This window comes from Ovis aries, chromosome 2 (genome assembly GCF_016772045.2).
Source record: "Ovis aries strain OAR_USU_Benz2616 breed Rambouillet chromosome 2, ARS-UI_Ramb_v3.0, whole genome shotgun sequence".
Taxonomy (NCBI): domain Eukaryota; kingdom Metazoa; phylum Chordata; class Mammalia; order Artiodactyla; family Bovidae; genus Ovis; species Ovis aries.
Window position 1 is genome coordinate 12,629,608 of NC_056055.1, and position 21,195 is coordinate 12,650,802.

Genomic DNA, 21,195 nt, shown 5'->3' on the forward strand with positions numbered 1-21,195 from the left:
CCACCAGGCCTCTATATCCTTAGGCACCTGGAAATATATTAATCAATGTATTTGGACGAAATATGGTAGTTTTGATGTTAGCAATACTAGACTTTTTGAGTTAATGGATTTTCTCTTGTGTCCTTGCTGTGTAAGAATGTAACTTTATCATATCTTAAGACTAAATAGATCTTAAGGGGAGCATTGGTGAAAGGATTTTCATTTGTTGGGTTGATGTTTGCTAAATCTCCATGTTCCCTACCCTTATAATGAATATAACTAGCATATAGGAAGAAATAAGTATTAACCTTTAAGCATATAGGAGAAATAAGTATTAACCTTTAAGACTAATCATGTTAACCTTGGGTTGAATAAATTCCTTTCTTGATTGTAACTCACTACACCCTCACCCTATAGGAATGTAACTTTATTTGGAGGGTGGTGCCTGGTTTACGGAAGAAATAAGTTTTTGGTTATCAGAAAGAAAGGATCATAAAATGTAAGCAGGTCTCACTCATGGCCAGAAGATGATGTAATATCCCTAAGACGAAGCACCTGATTTTGACAAAGGTCAGGACTGCTGACCCCCACGTGACTCTGTATTCATCCCTATGTGTAACAAAAGGTATATAAGCAAACCCCAAAATAAAGAAATCGGATCAGTTTCCGGAAAGACTGATTCCCCCATGTTGCTTCTTTCTTGCTCCCGTTCTTCTGGCTGAATTCCCATCTGGAGCATGGATGCTATTTCACGTAATCCAAGTTATTCAGCCTCCTTTTCTCCACTGATCTTCCTACTACACTATCCATTTCTAATCTCTATATCTGTGATTAAATATGTATTTTAGAAATTCTAACTGAATGCAGAAAAAAAGAATGAAAGATAAAAATGGTGGGGAAAGCGATAAGGAGAGCGAGAATCAAGCACAAAATTCAAAGTACAAATTGACGATGTATCCAAACAAAAAACTAGAGCACATAAAAAAGAAAAATGTTCAGAGATACACTATAAGAAAACATTCTTAAAAAGGATATAAATCTGATAAGGAAAATATATTAACCATTATTTTTATATTACTTGTAGGAAAGAAATCTACCCCCAGGTGAGTTTTACAAGTATTTTGAATCTCAAGAATGAAAGAAATAATCTTGCTACTATCTGGCAAGAGAAAAATATTCCCCACAAAGGAACAAAATTCAGGATTGCCTTATATCGTCTTCATTATAGCACAGCCTGCACAACTGGTCAGTATGCAAGAATGTTAAGGGAAACTGAAGGTAGCACAGACTTAAGTACCAGCCAAACACACACGTATGTAAGATTATAAAAAATAACTTTTCACAATAATAATGTGTAACACCTCTATTCTAGCTGAACAAGAGGTGAATCAAAGTTGGGAACTTAACAACAACAGGATTTTTCTATGGAACAAATGACTGAGATCAGGGATAAATAACACAGAGAACTCTTCCAGGTACTTGCTGTATACATGACTATGCAGTTATGTAAAGGCTAAGAATATCCCCAAAATGCAAATACAACATAATTGACTAACACTAACCTGGTTTATAATTCCACACAAAGTTTCAACAAGCAAGTGCGGAGGATTCAGAACCGTTGCCCTAACTAATTAGGACTACCCATGGCACTCCGTTTTCAAGTTTACCTTTGGCACTTCCTAAATATAACTTCTGGCACTTCTGGTGCACTTCTCCCCTTTCCTGTGACACTTAATACCTTCTAAGGTAATATATACATTGTCTATTTATCACATATCTTGCTCTCTGACTTCTGTTGCTGCAATAGACAGCCCATGGACAAATGCCCTAGAATAGTGCTTAGAGCCCAGTAGGAGCTCAATAAATGTTTACTGAATAAATGAAATTCCTTATCATCCATTGAAAGAGGCTCAAATGATCAAGTTATTGTTTATGATTAGAAAACCATGATGAATAGTATGTGTTTAAAAGTCTTACACATAAAGTAGCAGTAAAATATAATGTGATTGGAGACTTCTGAACCACCTTGAAATATCAAGGCAAACAGAAACTATTATAAAAGATATAATTCAAGTGCAAGGAGACAAAATGAGAATATCTGAAGAGCAAACTTACTAGTTTTTTACAGTGAGCCCAATTTTAATCCTAATGTTATTGGTACAAAAAGCAGAAGTTACCAGGACTGCAGGAAAATTTTCTTAGAATTAAACAGTTATTGTGGAAGGGTTTATTGCATTGAATCAAACAGGCAAAACTCATTTAACAGCAGAAAGGATCGGACAACTTAATTACTCATGACACTAACACCTATATAATCTATATGAATTTTGTACCTTAAAAGCAGAGACCAAGCCTCTTTAAATGTCTAATTTTTAAACAATTATTAATTATATTTGAGAGAAAAAACAATAACATGTGAAAATTTCTAGACTTATTTTTTGACCCCAATATTAATAAATTGTTTATAAGGATTAAAAAATTGAAACAAGTTTCAGATTAAAAATACTTGTTTAAATAGCAACTGGAATTAGGAAAAAACATTTAATGGCTCACAGATTTAAGAGATAATTATGCTATTCTAATAAATTTGACATCTCAATGAAAGAGATTTTTTTTCTGAAAAAGAACAAATTTTTTTTTTCTAAAAAAAATGTAAGTTATATTCAATCCTGAGAAAGGACATCTGTGGCCTAAGCACGTAAACTGGTCTAGGGCGTAAATGTTGAAAAGTTACTCAATAAATTTATTTTGTTCTAGCGTACGAAGGACACTTCAATTTAATTCTGGTTGTTCCCCAAGAGATATCTAGATGTCATATCTGATGAAAACATACTCTTAACTGAAGAAATAACAAATTGTATTAGTCTTAAAATGTCTCCAAACCTTCAAAATCCGCAGTAAGTTGAAGAATGGAGCACTGTGTTTTAATAACCTCTCCATAGTCCTTGTATGCTTAATAGAGTACTTAAAAACTATTTCAGTATTTAGATAGTTACTGGTTTCATTGAAACAGATGGAAATATTCTATGTTGATAGTCTTCCTGTTTCCTTGACAAGTGAACAGCATCTATCCAGTTTCTAATATATGCCATGGATGCAGTTTATCTTTAAATCTTGTCAACTCTATCTTGCGAATGAGGAAACTGAATTTAGCCCAGATGATATACATCTAGAAAATAGTACAAACGCTATTTGAACTTTGTTCTAGTTAGCTCAAAATTCATATAGATTCCTATCTTTGCTATATAAAATGTAAATAGAGGCAAAGATAGTTCTGTTGAATTTGAATTTATAAATTTCAATGCTTAAAGGGTATGGGGGATTTAAAGAAATAAAATGCTTATAACTACTTCCACCCCTCCCATGAGATAAGAGTGTCAGTACTTAAATTAGAATATTAGGTGGAATGTATCTTGATATTCTGAAATGCTCACCAAGATCTCATGTTTATTGACAAATAATATTGAAACACTTTATAGTCTTTATTTTCTCTATCTTGGTTTACCAATGAAATCCATGTTAGTTTGGGATTTTGGTTTTTACTTCCTAGAAAGTAGGGATATCTATGAATATGAAAATGATGTAAACAATAACAAATATCATAGAATATTATACCTTTTATGATATTTTCTAGCTCAGTGTTAAAGCATTAGTTGCTCAGTTGTGTCTGACTCTTTGTAACCCCATGGACTGTAGCCCGCCAAGCTCCTATGTCCATGGAATTCTCCAGGCAAGAATACTGGAGTGGGTTGCCATTCCCTTCTCCAGGGGATCTTCCTGACCCAGGGATCAAACCTAGGTCTCCTGCATTGCAGGTGGATTCTTTACCATCTGAGTCACCAGGGAAGTCCCATGTATAATAATGTATCATCCATCAGGGATTTACAGGGTAAGAATTTTGTCCAATTAATTACCTTGTAGTCTGGACAAAAGCCAGTTTTTGCCTTTACTTCTGTACATTACAACTTCCTCTTTTGAAAACTTTCCCTGTTTGCAGACAAACAGAATTTCCCCATTTATTTATTTGTTAATTTTACCTGCAAATGGGTATAGGAGTAGGTACCACCCCAGGGTTGCATTCTTGGAAGATGTGGTTACACAGCAAAGCTTCAGCAGCTGGCCGGCAGAATGGGCTCACTGCTTTCAGTTCATTCCAGGCAGTATGAACCAGTAGTTCTTGGGCCTCCTCAGGGTCTGCGTAGGAGTTGTTGAAGAAAACAAGAGCGTCTTTTGCCAGGACAGCATTGCACACCTCCCCTCTGTACTGGGCGCAGTAGCCTTTGTTATCTTTCTGTGGCTTGCTGAAAGAAGCAGTGAACAACATTCCGGATCACATGCTGTTTCTGAGCATTCAATCTGCCTTTTTGTTTATTTTCCATTTCCACATCTGCATCACAGAAATAGAAGATGTACTGGCAAATTGGTTGAAATGTTCCATCTGAATATTGTCATTTCCAGCAGCAATTATATTACCTCTGGCTACTCCAGAGGTTATGATGAAGAACCAAATTGATAACCATGTGGAAAGCTTTGGAAACTCTCAAGGCCAGAATGTGTGGGAGTATTTTTTATTATTTCCATCATAAATAAAATATGACTCCACATTTCTTACAGATAAGCTGACGTAGCAACAAATACATCTACAAAACACATCCATCATGATGATTAATAAGTGACTGTGTGTAGTAATTGGTCTGATCCCAAAACTTGCAGCTTTATGAACATGAAAAGTGAAGAGTGAAAGTCACTCAGTTGTGTCTGACTCTTTGCGGCCCCATGGACTGTACCCTGCCACACTCCTCTGTCCATGGGATTCTCCAGGCAAAAATACTGGAGAAGGTTGTCATTCCCTTCTCCAGGGGATATTCCCAACCCAGGGTTCGAACCCAGATCTCCTGCATTGCAGGCAGAGTCTTTACCAACTGAGCCTCTAGGGAAGCAAAGCGATAGTTGCTTAGTCATGTTTGACTCTTTGTGACCCCCTGGACTCTAGTCCTCCAGGCTCCTCTGTCCATTGAATTCTCCCTTAGTTTATTTAAATGTTATGATAGGTAAGCATTTTAATTTTGTGGCACACATCTTCAGTATTCAGATCCTACCACCCACACATCTTCCAAACATTCCATTAAAGAATAAGAAGAAAGGCACACAGGGAGGAGAAAGCACTAGACTCTCAGATAAGAGTCTCTATGACTCTCAGAGGAGCTAAGTAGCATCTTCAATTTTGCCATTTTCTCACCAAATGTCTTAGGGAAAGTCATCTGGTCACTTAAGATGCCATATTCTTTACAGTGATGTAAATAATTATCCTGAACCCAGGTTATTGTGTATTTATTCATGGGTAATAAAAGTACTGGCATAAAAATAAGATTAAAAACTTATCTGTTATAATGACTGAAGAGGACACTAAGGAAAATGAAAATACTGCTGATGCTTTCTCCACATATCCACTCTTCCCTTAATGCAGTGCTGAGAATTATAGCTCCTATACATCCTTATGGAGGACAGTGAAGAGGAACGAAAAAGCCTCTTGATGAAAGTGAAAGAGGAAAGTGAAAAATTTGGCTTAAAACTCAACATTCAGAAAACAAAGATCTTGGCATCCGATCCCATCACTTCATTGAAAATAGATGGGGAAACAGTAGAAACAGTGTCAGACTTTATTTTGGGGGGCTCCAAAATCACTGCAGATGGGTACTGCAGCCATGAAATTAAAAGACGCTTACTCCTTGGAAGAAAAGTTATGACCAGCCTAGATAGCATATTCAAAAGCAGAGACATTACTTTGCCAACTAAGGTCCATCTAGTCAAGGCTATGGTTTTCCAGTGGTCATGTATGCATGTGAGAGTTGGACTGTGAAGAAAGCTGAGCGCCGAAGAATTGATGCTTTTGAACTGTGGTGTTGGAGAAGACTCTTGAGAGTCCCTTGGATTGCAAGGAGATCCACCCAGTCCATTCTTAAGGAGATCAGCCCTGGGATTTCTTTTGGAAGGAATGATGCTAATGCTGAAACTCCAGTACTTTGGCCACCTCATGCAAACAGTTGACTCATTGGAAAAGACTCTGATGGTGGGAGGGATTGAGGGCAGGAGGAGAAGGGGACAACAGAGGATGAGATGGCTGGATGGCATCACGGACTCGATGGACGTGAATCTGAGTGAACTCCGGGAGTTGGTGATGGACAGGGAGGCCTGGCGTGCTGCGATTCATGGGGTCGCAAAGAGTCAGACACGACTGAGCAACTGAACTGATACTCACTTGACAAATATTTATTGAGCACTTATTACGTGCAGGCACTGTAATGGTCTCAACATGTCTTTATGCCTTCCATCAGATGTGTTGTTAACAGTGATGCGAATTCAAGTTGCTTTCTCATTTAGATTTGTACATCTGTTGGAATTTAGCATTTCATTATCTTTATATAAAGGATTTCAAGAAAAGAAAATTAAACAACTGAAATTTATTTAATTGAAGTGTTTTAACTGCTAACAGATCTCATCTGAATTTGAAAAATTGATTCGAAATTATCATCGACTTGTCTTTGAAGCAAATCTATTAAATGAGATACAACTCATTCAGGTAAAGCAATGAACTTCCATGAAATATTATATTTTAAAATAATGTTTTCTAATATAGAATCATTTTCTAATTCATATTAGCATTTTACTAATTAGTTAACATGAATTTTATTGTATTACTTGTAGTTTATTGGGGGTTTTAAAAATGAAGGTTTTGAATAAGGGAACACAAAACTCCCAAGAAAACCTGGGCCCTATAAGGTTGAGGAAACACCAGAAATAGCTCATGACTCAACTTCTGAGAAACCCAAGGTAAGGGTTTCCTAAGGAAACCTAAGAAAGTTCGAGAGAAGCAAGCATACTGTGCTTTAAGAAACTGAATAATAATACCTAATAACTGGAAGTAACTCAAACTGTTTTACAAAATGTCATACATATTGATAATCCTTCCTTAAAAAGAGAGGAAGGGTGACTATTTTCACTTAAAAAAATGTATCATGTAAAAGTTAAATATTTATTTCTCCTGGTCTGTCTGAGTTGAGAATTAATCATCTGTGTTTCATTGTCATATGAGAACTATTGAATAACACTTCTTTATTTTTTCATTAATATTTTTAAATGAAAAGTTCATGATTTTGTTCTTTAATTACATAAGCAAAACCATTTTTTTGAAAAAAACATTGGAAACTAAGAAAAATTACACAAAGGAAAAGTTAATGAAAGTAGCCTTAGAGATAAGGGTTATTAATAATGAATTAACCAATTCTTTTCTCTAAATTTCTGCTGCTTTTCTTTTAAAAAGCCCTAGAAAAATCTTTAGAACAACCTCAGTGTGAATTAATAACACTGAGTCCTCATTGATTTTTGAGCACTAGCTACAAAATGCAAAAGAAAAAAAAAAAAGGCAGAATAGGCATTTAATAGAAGGGAGAAGATCTTGGTTTTAATTTTGGTTTGTCTTCATACCAGCTTGACGATAACCAGCCTGTGAAAACCGTTTGCATCCTGGGAAAAACCATACAAAGTGTATTTTCTTGCTAATTTTCTGTGTCTTGCTGATGTTTTGTGAGCATTAAAGACAGCTTTCATAGATTATCATTGCTTTATTAGCCCACAAGACAAGGGATATTTAGCATCAAGTATATATATGTGTGTGTGTGTGTGTGTGTGTGTGTGTGTGTGTGTGTGTGTGTGTATACTATGTAATATATCTCCCTTATTTTGGCAACTTATAAACCTCAAATTTTATGTGATGATCAAATTTCTGAGGCCAGATATGGAAGCCAATTGGGCCATTGTTTTCCCCTCAACCTCCTAACCTTATCACTTAAATTTTTCTTTTAAGGAGCTCACAGCAAAACCTAGGGAAAAAGATGAATGCAAAAAATTTCCATTGGTGCCTTCTGCCTTTTGCAAGTGATGAGTCCCTTTTCTGTCCAGCTGAAGTCATGTTTCTCCACATGTAGCTCTTGAGACTGCAGATGGAGCGACAGCAGAGACAGCTGGTCCTGTTGCCCATTCAGCGATGGGACAGAGGTTGCAGGGTTCAACAAGAGTTCACAGAGTGCTGGTCATTTCGGAATAATCTGCCAAACTTCCTCCAAAAATTCTAGTTAATATGGCACTTGCAGTCAGTTCCTCTCTCGCCTCCTGACAAACTAAACCTGACTGACCTCTCTTTCTGTATAGTTTCTTTTTTGGAGTCAGCAACTGATGTTTGATCCCAGCCTTTCTAGTTTCTCTTGTAACAGGCAACTCTCCTTGAGCAAATGAAATATTTGAAGGATTCTTACTGCATTTTTGCTTTTATTTTCGCTCTGCTTTAGCATGTGTGACTCCCTATCAGTAGAATACAGTTGACCCTTGAGCAATACAGGTTTGAATTACTTGGATCCACTTATACACAGTTCTTTTCAATAAATACTACAGTCCTATACCATCCCGTGCGTGGTTAGTTGAATCCAAGGATGCAAAATGTGGATATGGAGGAACCACATAGACATAGGGTAGGCTATAAGATACTGATTGGTACCCCTAACCACTGACTTGTTCAAGGGTCCACTGTTTTAAAATGTGATGTTCCAGTTTCTATGAGAGAGACATCTGCTCCCATTGAATACATTATCCAATGGCACATTCAGATGGCCAGCCATGCCATGGTTGGTGGGGACAACCCCACTACCTCAGTGGAAATGCCACACCTTCTTTTCCTGCCTTCCCATGTGAGAACTGTACCTCTCCTTCGATGGTGACACACCTTTGTTATATAGCAACTGCCCAGCCTCTCATTGTACTTATGCGATGGTCAAGGCTCTACGTCACCCTCAGTCTCTAAAGCAAACTGGCATTGTTTTTATACTTTCATGTCTAATGTCTCTGTGTATGATTGTGTGGCTCAGAGGTAAAGAATCTGCCTGCAATGCAGGAGGTGCAGGAGATGCAAATTGGGTCCCTGGGTCAGGAAGATCCCTTGGAAGAGGGCATGACAACCCACTCCAGTATTCTTGCCTGGAGAACGCCATGGATAGAGGAGCCTGGCGGGCTACAGTCCATAGCGTGGTGAAGAGTTGGACGCTTAGCACACATGCACGCACATTCTCTAAGATAGGGGTCAGCAAATAGAACCCACAGGTCAAACTTGGCGCTCTGCCCCTTTTTATATCACCTGTGAGTTAAAAATGGTATTTATATTTTTGACTGGTTGAAGAAATCAAAAGAAGTGAAAATTATATGAAATTCAAATTTCAGTATCCAGAAGTTATGTTTTATTGGAACACAGCCCAGTTCATCCATTTCCAATTATCTTTGGTTGCTTTTGTGCTGCCATAGCAGAGCTGAGTAGTTGCAACAGTAACTGTATGGCCCACAAATCCCTATACTTACTGTCTTGTCCTTTGCAGAAAACCAAAGTTCCTTGTGTTATCACAAGTGAAAAATGGTATGGGAGTTTCTGTAGTTAGCATTTATTTGACTATAACCAGTTCAAATTTTTCATTTGCATTTAGTTCTATGTGAATGATTTCTGTCCATGAGCGCTTAGGGTTTGTGCATGCTTCCATTATTATGTGGTTCTGTAATTTGTATAGGTGTGTGTGTGTGTATGTGTGCATGCGTGCTTAATCGCTCAGTCATGTCCAACTCTTTGCAACCCTTTGATTGTAGCCCACCTGGGTCTTCTGTCCATGTGATTTTCTGGGCAAGAGTACTGGAGTGGGTTGCCATTTCCTTCCCCAGAGGATCTTCCAGACCCAGTGTGTGTATGTATATGTCTCCTAGTAAAATGTCAATTCCTTGGGTGCAGAGAATACATAAAATTTCTTTTGTTTCTCCACTTTCCAATATAGCGCCAGAATTAGAGTCAGTGTTTTGTTTTGGTTTGGTTTTAACGGCGTAATCGCATTTCTTTATATTTGGCTGCGTCAGGTGTTCGTTGTGGCGTGCGGGATCTCCATTGCATCGTGTGCAATCTCTCACTGCAGTGCATGAAACTCGCTAGTTGTGTCATGTGGGTTCCAGAGCACATGGGCTCAGTGGTTGCAGCATGTGGGTTGAATTGCTCTGTGGCACGTAGGATCTTAGTTCTCCATCCAGAAATCAAACCTGCGTCCCCTGCATTGCAAGGTGGATTTTTAACCACTGGACCCCCAGGGAAGTTTCCTAGAGTGAGTGGCTTAAAGATGCGTAGAGAAGACAGGCGTGCTAAAGGGATGAATGAGTGAAAGATGCCATCTCTTCTACCGGTGACCTGCATTTCAATTTATGTTTTTCCATGTATATGCCACATATCTCTTCAGTAACTATTCAGCTTCTCTATTGTATCCTTCAGGTCAGTATGCTGTCTCTTAGAACTGTGATAGCCACCTAATTCTCAAATAGGTGAAGCCACCTAATTCTCAAATACCTGATAATTTTACTTATCAGGTAAATAAATACATCAAAGCTATATGAATTGGAAGAAAGATTGAGAACACACTAAATTTTCTTAGGCTATGAATTATTATTTATGCTATGAATGATTTCATTCCATGGAATTATAGTCAATGGCTTGAGTTGTAGGTCCTGTCTAATGTGTTAAATGGGTTAGCATTATAGTTATGAATCTGTGTTTTTGACTCTGACTATCTACTTTGGCCACCTCATGTGAAGAGTTGACTCATTGGAAAAGACTCTGGTGCTGGGAGGGATTGAGGGCAGGAGGAGAAGGGGACGACCGAGGATAAGATGGCTGGATGACATCACTAACTCAATGAACGTGAGTCTGAGTGAACTCTGGGAGTAGGTGATGGACAGGGAGGCCTGGCGTGCCGTGATTCATGGGGTCGCAAAGAGTCAGACACGACTGAGCGACTGAACTGATCTGAGCTCAAATTGAGGTTTTGTAGTTAGCTATGTGGTCTGGACAGATCTTTGTGCCTCAGGTGCCTCATATAAAGAAAGAGCGATGGTAGTTCTTGTCCCATAAAGTTGCTGAAATATGAATATGAGAAAAGTGGTGTTTAAAATGTCTGCAGAACTTAACTATTATTATTATTTTAATTAACCATTTTGATGGGGGCTTCCAGGTTGCACGATGGTAAAGAATCCACCTGCCAATGCAGGAGACTCAAGAGACACAGGTTCCATCCCTGGACTGGGAAGATCCACTGAGGTAGGAGATGGCAATTTGCTCCAGTATTCTTTCCTGAAAAATTCCATGGACAGAGGAGCCTTGTGGGCTACCATCCATGGAGTAGAGTACAATCCGAAGAGTAGGACATCACTGAGCAATTGAGTACACACTACCATTCTGAATCTTGATTTCATAATTTGTAAAATTAGGTTTAAATAGATACCACACATCATAGAATTTTTATGAAAGTCAATTTATGCAAATAAAACATTGTAAATTTCAGAATGTTATAAGGTGTTACTTTCTTATATGCAGGATAAAGCTATGAGGGAGCATTTGGGAGTCAATGCTGTTTCTCTTTTCCAAGCCTATGATTTACTTGATGTATGAGTAACTTATAGTCTCCAATTCCAAGTAACTCTCTTAATTTCTTTTCCATACAGTAAGGATAATAATAGTACCTATTTCATAGGGATGTCCCAAGGATAAATTTTTTTTAATGCATGTAGAACTCTTAGCATAGTGCCTGATACGTAGTAAGTACTCAATAGATAGTACCTATCGTCATCATCACCTTTTTGTGAAAGTATTTAAAGGATTAGAAATTAGAGAGTTTCTGAAAGATTATAGTGCTCAACAAATAATAGATAATAAATGGCATGTCAAACAAAGCAAAACAAAACGTTGGTGTAATAGCAATACCTTACCTCCATTCTAGTACCAGGAAAGGAAGTTTCCACAGGAAATCAAAGTAAAGGAGAAAAGAAACAAAGGTTAGTACATTTTCATCTCAAGGCTTGTAAGTTATCTGCATCTGCCAGGAGGCCAGATCCTACATTAGCAGGCATATTTGGAGAAGGAAAATAAGAAAATATTAAATGTCTTTAGGAACTGAATTCTTTTTAAGATGAGTCAACCATGGCATCATTAGCCTAGGCAGGATCATAGTCCAATTTTCCCTCTGTTTGCCACCCAGGGACTTTTCAAAAGCAAGGAGTGGAGGGCTGAACAGGAAAAGGAAAGAGGGGATGGGCAGTGGAGCCGTTATTTTCACAGACCCACTGGCCTCACGTGGTCATACACTCAGGGTCTCACACTCAGAAGGGCTCCATGCTTAGTTTAGTGTTCTGCTGTGATCATCTTGAAACACTTAATAATTTTCTAACAAGGGGCCCCACATTTTCTGGGTAGAACAGATGGAAGAAACAGGAAATTCTTAAAGAGAAAATGGTATATAATTCAGAACGGGTAAAGACAGAATCTAATAGCAGCTGGACAAGGAAACTTGCTGAAACATGAAAAGACCAAGGTTCTGAATATGAAAAAGCCCTCAATTTAAGAAGAGAGGATTCTATACCATGGAGATGAACCAACACCAAAGGGAACCCAGCCATGGAAGCTGGGAAGAGATATCAAACTTACAAAGGCTTCTGTTTCAATGGCAAGTGAGAGGACAAAAAAATCAAAGTTGTTTAAAGATGCTCAGTCTTTTCAAGAATATTAAGAGAATCAAAGGATGATTCACGAGACCTCCACGTGTTTTATACAGAAATTTCTCCAGTCACATTTTCTTTGGTCAGGGGCGGGGGGAATGGGGAGCAGGAAAGGGCTTCAAGAACCTTGCAATTATAAGCAAGTGCTTTTATCTCAAAACTAGTTATTTTTACGATTCTAAAAATTTCCAACAGTCATCAATATTTGTAGTATCCTTTCAATTATCTGGAAAAGCCAATAAAACTTTGGCTCTCTTCTCAAACATACAGCCAATCTAATATGAAAAAGCTGCGTGATTATAAAAAGAATGCTTATCTCTTGGTACTAGCTGTGGGACAGCTGGTAGCAATTTAGTGCAGCTACTGGCTGTTATTCATTTATTCTTTTCTCTTTTATTAAAAACAAAAGCAAACACCTTTAATCAGTTGGAAACCAGATGAAACCACCATGAAATGCTGAGGGATGGGGTCTGTTTTTTTGATAAGAACGCTCTCTGCCTATGGTGGGTGGAGCACTGGGGGGGAGAGGGAGTTGTGTGCTCCTGCTACATTACCCCAGGTCTCACAATTGTGGAGAACATTGCAAGGGACCCAACAGTGTGACTATGAGACATGACAGAGAATGTGAAACATGGTGGTGTATTCAATTAGCTATGGTTATTATGAAACAGAGTCCAAAGTTATATTTTCTCTGCAATAATGTGAAACATCAGCTCAAAATATAGAAAATAAAAATATGAAATGAATGTATAAAATGTCATCTATATACATACATATATAATGGAATAATACTCAGCCATAAAAAAGACTGTAACAATGCCATTTTGCAGCAACATGGATGAACCTAGAGATTATCATGTTAACTAAATTAAGTCAGATTAAGACAAATATCATATGATACTTATATGTGGAATATAAACTCTGATACAAATGAACTTATTTACGGAACAGAAATAGAATCTTTTGCATGTGGTTATCTTGTCTCCCAATACCATTCATGGAAAAGACTATCTTTTCCCCATTGTCTATTCTTGGGTTTTTTGTCATAAATTAATGGACAAATATATGTGCCAACTCACATATATGTGTGAGTTTATTTCTGGGATCTTGATTCATTTCCATTTGCCTAGGTGTCTGTTTTTATGCCAGTTCTATACTGTTTTGGTTAGTATAGTTTTGTAATATAGTTTGAAACCAGGAAGTGTGTTGCCTTCCGTTTATTCTTCTTTCTTACAATTTCTTAACTATTGGGGATCTTTTTTGATTCCATACAATTTTAGAATTGTTTGTTCTATTTTTGTGAAAAATGTCATAGGAATTTTAATAGGAGTACATGAAATCTGAGTGAACTCTGGGAGTTGGTGATGGACAGGGAGGCCTGGCGTGCTATGATTCATGGGGTTGCAAAGAGTCGGATACGACTGAGCGACTGAACTGAACTGAATTGATATGAAATCCACAGATAGCTTTGGGTGGTGTAGACATTTTAGCAATATTAATTCTTCTGATCTATGGACACAGAATGTTATGTTAAGTCACTTTGGTTGTGTCCAACTCTTTACGACCCCATGGACTATAACTTGTCAGGCTCCTTTGTCCTTGGGATTCTCCAGGCAAGAATACTGGAGTGAGTTGCCATTTTCCTCCTCAAGGGGAATACAGGATATCTTCGATTTATTTGTATATTTAATTTCTGTCATCAGTGCCTTGTAATTTTCAGTGTACAGATCTTTCTCTTCCTAAGTTAAACTTATTACTAAGTACTTTTTTTTGTTGTTGTTTTGGTGCTATTGTAAATGGGATAGTTTTCTTTATTTCTTCTTCAGATATTAGTGTATAAAAAAACAACTGATTTCCATATGTTGATTTTATATGTAGAACTTACTTAATTCATTGATTAGTTCTAACAGATTTTGGTGGAGTTTTTAGGATTTTCTATGTATAAGACTGGGTCCTCTGCAAACAGGGACAATTTTACTTCTTCCCTTCCAATTTGGATGCCTTTTATTTCTTTTAATTGCCTGATTGCTTGGGCTAGGACTTCCAGTACGATGCTAAATACAAATGGTGAGAATGGGCACTCCTGTCATGTTCCTGATCTTAGAGGAAAAGTGTGTAATATTTTGCTATTGAGTATGATATTGGCTGTGGGTTTGTTATATATGGCACTTACTGGGTTGGAGTGCATTCCTTATATCCAATTTGCTGAGAGTTCTTATTTTTAATGTATGTTGAATTTTGTTAAAAGCTTTTTCTGCATCTACTGAGAGGATCATATTTTTATCCTTAAAAATATGGATATATGTACATATATGTGTACATACATATATATATAATGAAATAATAGCCATAAAAAAGACTGAAATAGTGCCATTTTGAAGCAACATGGATGAACCTAGAGATTATCACACTAACTGAATTAAGTCAGATAAAGACAAATATTAACTGATTTGTGTATGTTGAACCATTCTTGCATCCCAGAGATAAATCCCACTTGATCATGAAGCATGATTCTGTTAATGTGCTGTTGAATTTGGTTTGCTAGGATTTTATTGAGAATTTTTGCAACTGTATCCATCAGGGATATTGATCTTTGGTTTTCTTGTATTGCCCTTCTCTGGCATTGGTATCAGGGTAATAAAGACTGCTGTTAAGGCTTCTTTAAATGTTTGATAGAATTAATACCTGTGTCTATTTTGATGGCCTTTGGCTCTTCCAGGACTATGCTCATTACAGGGATCATGGGCTGTCTTGCTGGTCTCTGTCACAGGGCTGAGGGTTCTGAGGACAAAGCGCAGGCATCTTGCCAATAACATGGCATCCTGGTGAGTTTAAATGGCAACTTGAGCCTTTTGAGGTTGTGACTGAAGGGGAAATGGAACTTCCTGGTTCATAGGGAGAGGATCCAAAAGTTCTTCTGGCTCCTTTTGATGACTAGCAGTAAATGTAAATGAGTCAGAAAAAGTATATCAAGTTTCCCAAATAATGCATATGAATCTGGGCATATGCATGGAAGAGTTGGGGGACAATGAAGGATGATCTTTATTTTTGTTGTTGTTGTTTTCTTTCAAACACTAGAAATATCATTAGACATAATCCTGAGCCCTAGAACAGATTTTTCCATTTCCAGTTTTCCTGCTGGGATAAGTAAATAAACAGATGGAGTAAAAGCTTCAAAGTGAAACCCAGAGAATGTGACAAAAAGTACCATTGACTGCAAAACACCAGGGGAGGATGGGGTGGCTGAAAAGGGAGAAAGGAGAGTTTGCGGTAAGGAAGCATTGCCAGAGTGTCAAGGGGAAGCATCAGGCTCTGGACCTCAGAGGCTAATGGAGAAAAGAAAGAAAGAAAGTGAAGTCACTCAGTTGTGTCCGACTCTTTGAGACCCCATAGACTGTAGCCTACCAGGGTTCTCTGTCCATGGGATTTTCCAGGCAAGAATACTAGATGGGTTGCATTTTCCTTCTCCAAGGGATCTTCCCAACCCAGGGATTGAACCCGGGCCTCCCTCACTGAGGGTAACGCTTTACCATCTGAGCCACCAGGGAAGCACTAATGAGGCTAATGGAGAGAGATGCCAAAAACAGAAACGGAGAAAGCAGAAGTCATGACTGAGCCCTGAGAGATCTGGGAAGCATAAGATCATGCTTTGACGTAATTCTGAATTAATGTGGTTCCGTGCATCCCTTTTACACCACAGTGGCCTACTTTCCTGGAATATTGGTTCCCTATTTCCTGAAATAGGGAGCACCCTACAGTTGAGCTGTAGTTTCCTAAATAATGACAAGGGGACACTTATGAGGCATCTAGCAACTTTGACTGAAAAGAACAGGTTCAGTTCAGTTCAGTTGCTCAGTCATGTCTGACTCTTTGCAACCCCATGGATGGACTGCAGCATGCCAGGCCTCACTGTCCATCACCAACTCTCGGAGTTTACCAAACTCATGTCCACTGAGTCAGTGATGCCATCCAACCATCTCATCCTCTGTCATCCCCTTATTCTCCTGCCCTCAATCTTTCCCAGCATCAGGGTCCTTTCAAATGAGCTCTTCACATCAGGTGGCCAAAGTATTGGAGTTTCAGCTTCAACATCAGTCCTTCCAATGAACATTCAAGACTGATCTCCTTTAGGATGGACTGGTTGGATCTCCTTGAAGTCCAAGGGACTCTCAAGAGTCTTCTCCAACACCACACTTCAAAAGCATCAATTCTTTGGCGCTCAGCTTTCTTTATAGTCCAACTCTCACATCCATACATGACCACTGGAAAACCATAGTCTCGACTAGATGGGCTTTTGTTGGCAAAGTAATGTCTCTGCTTTTGAATATACTATCTAGGTTGGTCATAACTTTTCTCCCAAGAAGTAAGCGTCTTTTAATTTCATGGCTGCAATCACCATCTGCAGTGATTTGGGAGCCTGGAAAAATAAAGTCTGACACTGTTTCCACTGTTTCCCCATCTATTTGCCATGAAGTGATGGGACCAGATGCCATGATCTTAGCTTTCTGAATGTGGAGCTTTAAGCCAACTTTTCACTCTTCTCTTTCACTTTCATCAAGAGGCTCTTTAGTTCTTCTTTACTTTCTGCCATAAGGGTGGTGTCATCTGCATATCTGAGGTTACTGATATTTCTCCCAGCAATCTCGATTCCAGCTTGTGCTTCATCCAGTCCAGCGTTTCTCATGATGTACTTTGCACATAAGTTAAATAAGTATGGTGACAATATACATCCTTGACATACTCCTTTTTCTGTTTGGAACCAGTCTATTGTTCCATGTCCAGTTCAAACTGTTACTTCCTGACCTGCATACAGATTTCTCAAGAGGCAGGTCAGGTGGTCTGGTATTCCCATCTCTTTCAGAATTTTCCACAGTTTATTGTGGTCCACACAGTCAAAGGCTTTGGCATAGTCAATAAAGCAGAAATAGATGTTTTTCTGGAACTTTCTTGCTTTTTTGATGATCCAGCAGATGTTGGCAATTTGATCTCTGGTTCCCTTGTCTTTTCTAAAACCAGCTTGAACATCTGGAATTTCATGGTTCATGTATTGTTGAATCTTAGCTTGGAGAATTTTGAGCATTACTTTACTAGTGTGTGAGAGGAGTGCAACTGTGCGGTAGTTTGAGCATTCTTTGGCATTGCCTTTCTTTGGGATTGGAATGAAAACTGACCTTTTCCAGTCCTGTGGCCACTGCTGAGTTTTCCAAATTCGCTGACATATTGAGTGCAGCACTTTCACAGCATCATCTTTCAGGGTTTGAAATAGCTCCACTGGAATTCCATCACCTCCACTAGCTTTGTTCGTAGTGATGCTTCCTAAGACCCACTTGACTTCACATTCCAGGATGTCTGGCTCTAGATGATTGATCACACCATCGTGATTATCTGGGTCATGAAGACCTTTTTTTTTGTACAGTTCTATGTATTCTTGCCACTTCTTAATGTCTTCTGCTTCTGTTAGGTTCCTACCATTTCTGTCCTTTATCGAGCCCATCTTTGCATGAAATGTTCCCTTGGTATCTCTAATTTTCTTGAAGAGATCTCTAGTCTTTCCCATTCTATTGTTTTCCTCTATTTCTTTGCACTGATCACTGAGGAAGGCTTTCTTATCTCTCCTTGCTATTCTTTGAAATTCCGCATTCAAATGGGTATATCTTTCCCTTTCTCCTTTGATTTTCACTTCTTTTCTTTTCACAGCTATTTGTAAGGCCTCCTCAGACAGCCATTTTGCTTTTTTGCATTTCTTTTACTTGGGGATGGTCTTGATCCCTGCCTCCTATACCATGTCACAAACCTCTGTCTGTAGTTCATCAGGCACTCTGTCTATCAGATCTAGACCCTTAAATATATTTCTCACTTCCACTGTATAATCATAAGGGATTTGATTTAGGTCATACCTGAAATGGTCTAGTGGTTTTCCCTACTTTCTTCAATTTAAGTCTGAGTTTGGCAATAAGGAGTTCTTGATCTGAGCCATAGTCAGCTCCCAGTCTTGTTTTTGCTGACTGTATAGAGCTTCTCCATCTTTGGCTGTGAATAATATAATCAATCTGATTTTGGTGTTGACCATGTGGTGATGTCCTATGAACAGGTTAAGGAAAGAAAAATGACAGGCGTCTCATGGGGTTCACATGTCTTATTCCATCGCATTCATGAGATACCCTTTTTAAATGTGCATGAGGAAATTTTAGGAAAAGTAGAGGAGCTTGAAGTCTCATAGTAAGTGTGATGCAACAGGAAAAACAGATCGGAGATGAATGAATGGGTCTTGTGGCTTTTTAGGAATTAGCTGTGTAAGGGAGTGTTATTCTAAAACGGTACCTCATACTTTCCAAACCCACTGACTAAAGTCAAATCATTGCTGGTTTCATTCTACATGAAATTACAGAAAGGTGAAATAGGTGAATTAAGGTACACATTTTATAGGTTCCTTTCTCTGGACCAAAATTCTAGAAGACAGATATATTGATAAATTACACAAAGATAAAGCAGGGGTTTTTCCTACTTAGTTGGGACTCCAGAAACAGAGAATCTTATAAGGGCCCTTTAACCTGACATGAGATCAGCCACATTAATGCAGAAATGGTAGTATGACACAGTTGGGTAGACAGCAGGACTGAGTTAGTGGTCTAATCTTCTTTGGATTTTTTATAACATGAAAGTGATTCAGAAGTTGCTACAGGCCCCAAGAGGGATAAAGAAGGAGCTGACTTGGAGTTTAGCATGCATGGCATTGCAGAGACAGCCAAGGTGACCAAGGGGCAAAGGTGGCATAATAGACTCTAGAGAGGGAATTGATGAAGGATTTGACCAAGCTGTAGAGGATTGTACTGCTCCAGGAAGAGCCTCAGTGGGGCTGAGCCAGACAGGGAGGTCCTCTGGGTTCCCACCAAGCCAAGAGATGAGCTCACTAGTTCTACAGCTGTAGACTTTACCAAAGACTAGTGTGGTCCAGAGGACACCACTGCATAAATCCAAGACTCCTTCTCTCTTTCCATGTAAGGAAGAGATAGAAGTAGGAAGGAGCAGAAGAGACGTGGCGGGGAATTGATCTTTGAATGCCTGAATAATGACCAGAAATGAAATTAGCATCTTCATATTAGCAACACGTATTTTCTCCTCTAACCAGTGGATGTGTAGGTTAAGCTAGATTAGATCAGTTTATTTTCTTGGATTTGAGTATTCATATGTAATTATTTCTCCCTCTCTCTGCACATACATATATTATCAACATATGGATATAGTTATATAAATATATATTTACTAAACACTGGCTCCTGATCAATTATCAAACAAAACATAAGATAGTGAGACTAGAATCATTCCAAGTAGTTTGAAGGCATCAAAAATGTAATCATTTAATTATCTCTTGAACCTTCTCATGTTCTTTTGTTTTATCTGTTATTGTTTGTCCTAGACATTTTCCTTAAAATCTCAGACACATCTAAACTCCTTGTACCACATTCAGACACTTTCAAACCTTATCTTTTCTCGCCTGACCTGCCGTCTACCTAATAGGTTGCATGCATCTCTCCTCTTCTCTGTTTACCAGTTGTTGCTGTTGTTGTCCAGAATTTCATAACTTTTCCAGACTCCTGGAATAACCTAACCATGCCATGCCCCCTCATCTTTTGACACCTGACATCTGTTGATTTGATAAAGAATATATCTGACCATATTCACTTGTCTCCTCTAAAAAAATTAAATGACTTCCCATTGATTAAAGAGTCTAGTCAGCCTACTCAGGCATTTCATAATCCAGCTAGATCTCACATTTCAAACCTTTCTTCCTCTCCTCCACCTCATCTCAGTCTCCATCATGACTTGCTATTTTCTGGACTCACTTCAACCTTGTCATCTCTAACTCAAATGGTACCTCTTTTCGAAGGATTCCCTTAAACTCTCTTTTTTCCTGCTGTTGTGCTTTGCGCTTCTGCACAGAGCATAGTCTGTGCCATGATGTCTGTGACTGATAGTCTTCCTTTTTAGATTGAGAGTCCCTGGAAGACTTGGACTCCACTGTTGATGATCCCATTCATGAATTAAGTCTCATCCTTTACCTAATGCAATGGACTGAGCCTAGTGTATTTAATAAATGCACGTAAGAGTGCTTCATAGACAACAAGTGGTATGTGAAGAGTAATCAGTTTATTGTTATTTGTTAAAGTGAGTTGAATTTACTTTTAAGAATCTCACCCTTCTCTGGGAATATGACTTCCCATCAGTGGAAATTCTTGAATAATTGATGTGATATCTCAAGATACAGATATATTCTTGGAGGAGAAGATGGAAGGAATCTGGTTTTGAAATCTCTTTCCTTCATGGGTATGCCTCAGAGGGCCATCCTTGTCCAATGCTCGCTATGTATTTCTCTGTGTCCTTATTCACCTCATGCTGAAAATCACAAGCATTACTAGAAATTCCTTCATCAGGGAAGATCAAAGAAGTGGCACTGTAATAAGAAATATCAGGCTCTGGGAAACTGGCTCTGGATACAGGTTCTACCAGTGCTTACCTTACATGTGAGGCCAAGCATCTCTCCGCTGACCCTTGGATGGTAGGCATGCTATGAATATTATCATGCCTGGCATTTCC

At 38.5% G+C, this 21,195-nt stretch overlaps 1 protein-coding gene and 1 long non-coding RNA gene across 5 annotated transcripts in view; one reads left to right on the top strand and one right to left on the bottom strand.

Moving 5' to 3' along the window:
* LOC121818589 (uncharacterized) overlaps window positions 1–21,195 on the top strand; it is a 162,517-nt gene that overhangs the window by 60,885 nt on the left and 80,437 nt on the right. The window contains exons 4-5 of one of the 2 annotated variants that reach the window (XR_006058564.2): window positions 11,061–11,146; window positions 11,826–12,095. This is a non-coding gene — a long non-coding RNA (uncharacterized LOC121818589). Of the gene's footprint in view, window positions 1–11,060; window positions 11,147–11,825; window positions 12,096–21,195 lie in introns of those variants that run through there. The other variant, XR_009599118.1, reaches the window with a different exon arrangement.
* MUSK (muscle associated receptor tyrosine kinase) overlaps window positions 1–21,195 on the bottom strand; it is a 98,416-nt gene that overhangs the window by 17,187 nt on the left and 60,034 nt on the right. For 2 of the 3 annotated variants that reach the window (XM_042242901.2, XM_060408926.1), the window contains exons 8-9: window positions 11,815–11,821; window positions 4,017–4,280 (exon numbers count right to left, since the gene is read on the bottom strand). In XM_042242901.2, coding sequence (XP_042098835.1) covers window positions 4,017–4,280; window positions 11,815–11,821 — 271 coding nt within the window. The remainder of the gene's footprint in view (window positions 1–4,016; window positions 4,281–11,814; window positions 11,822–21,195) is intronic. The other variant, XM_060408927.1, reaches the window with a different exon arrangement.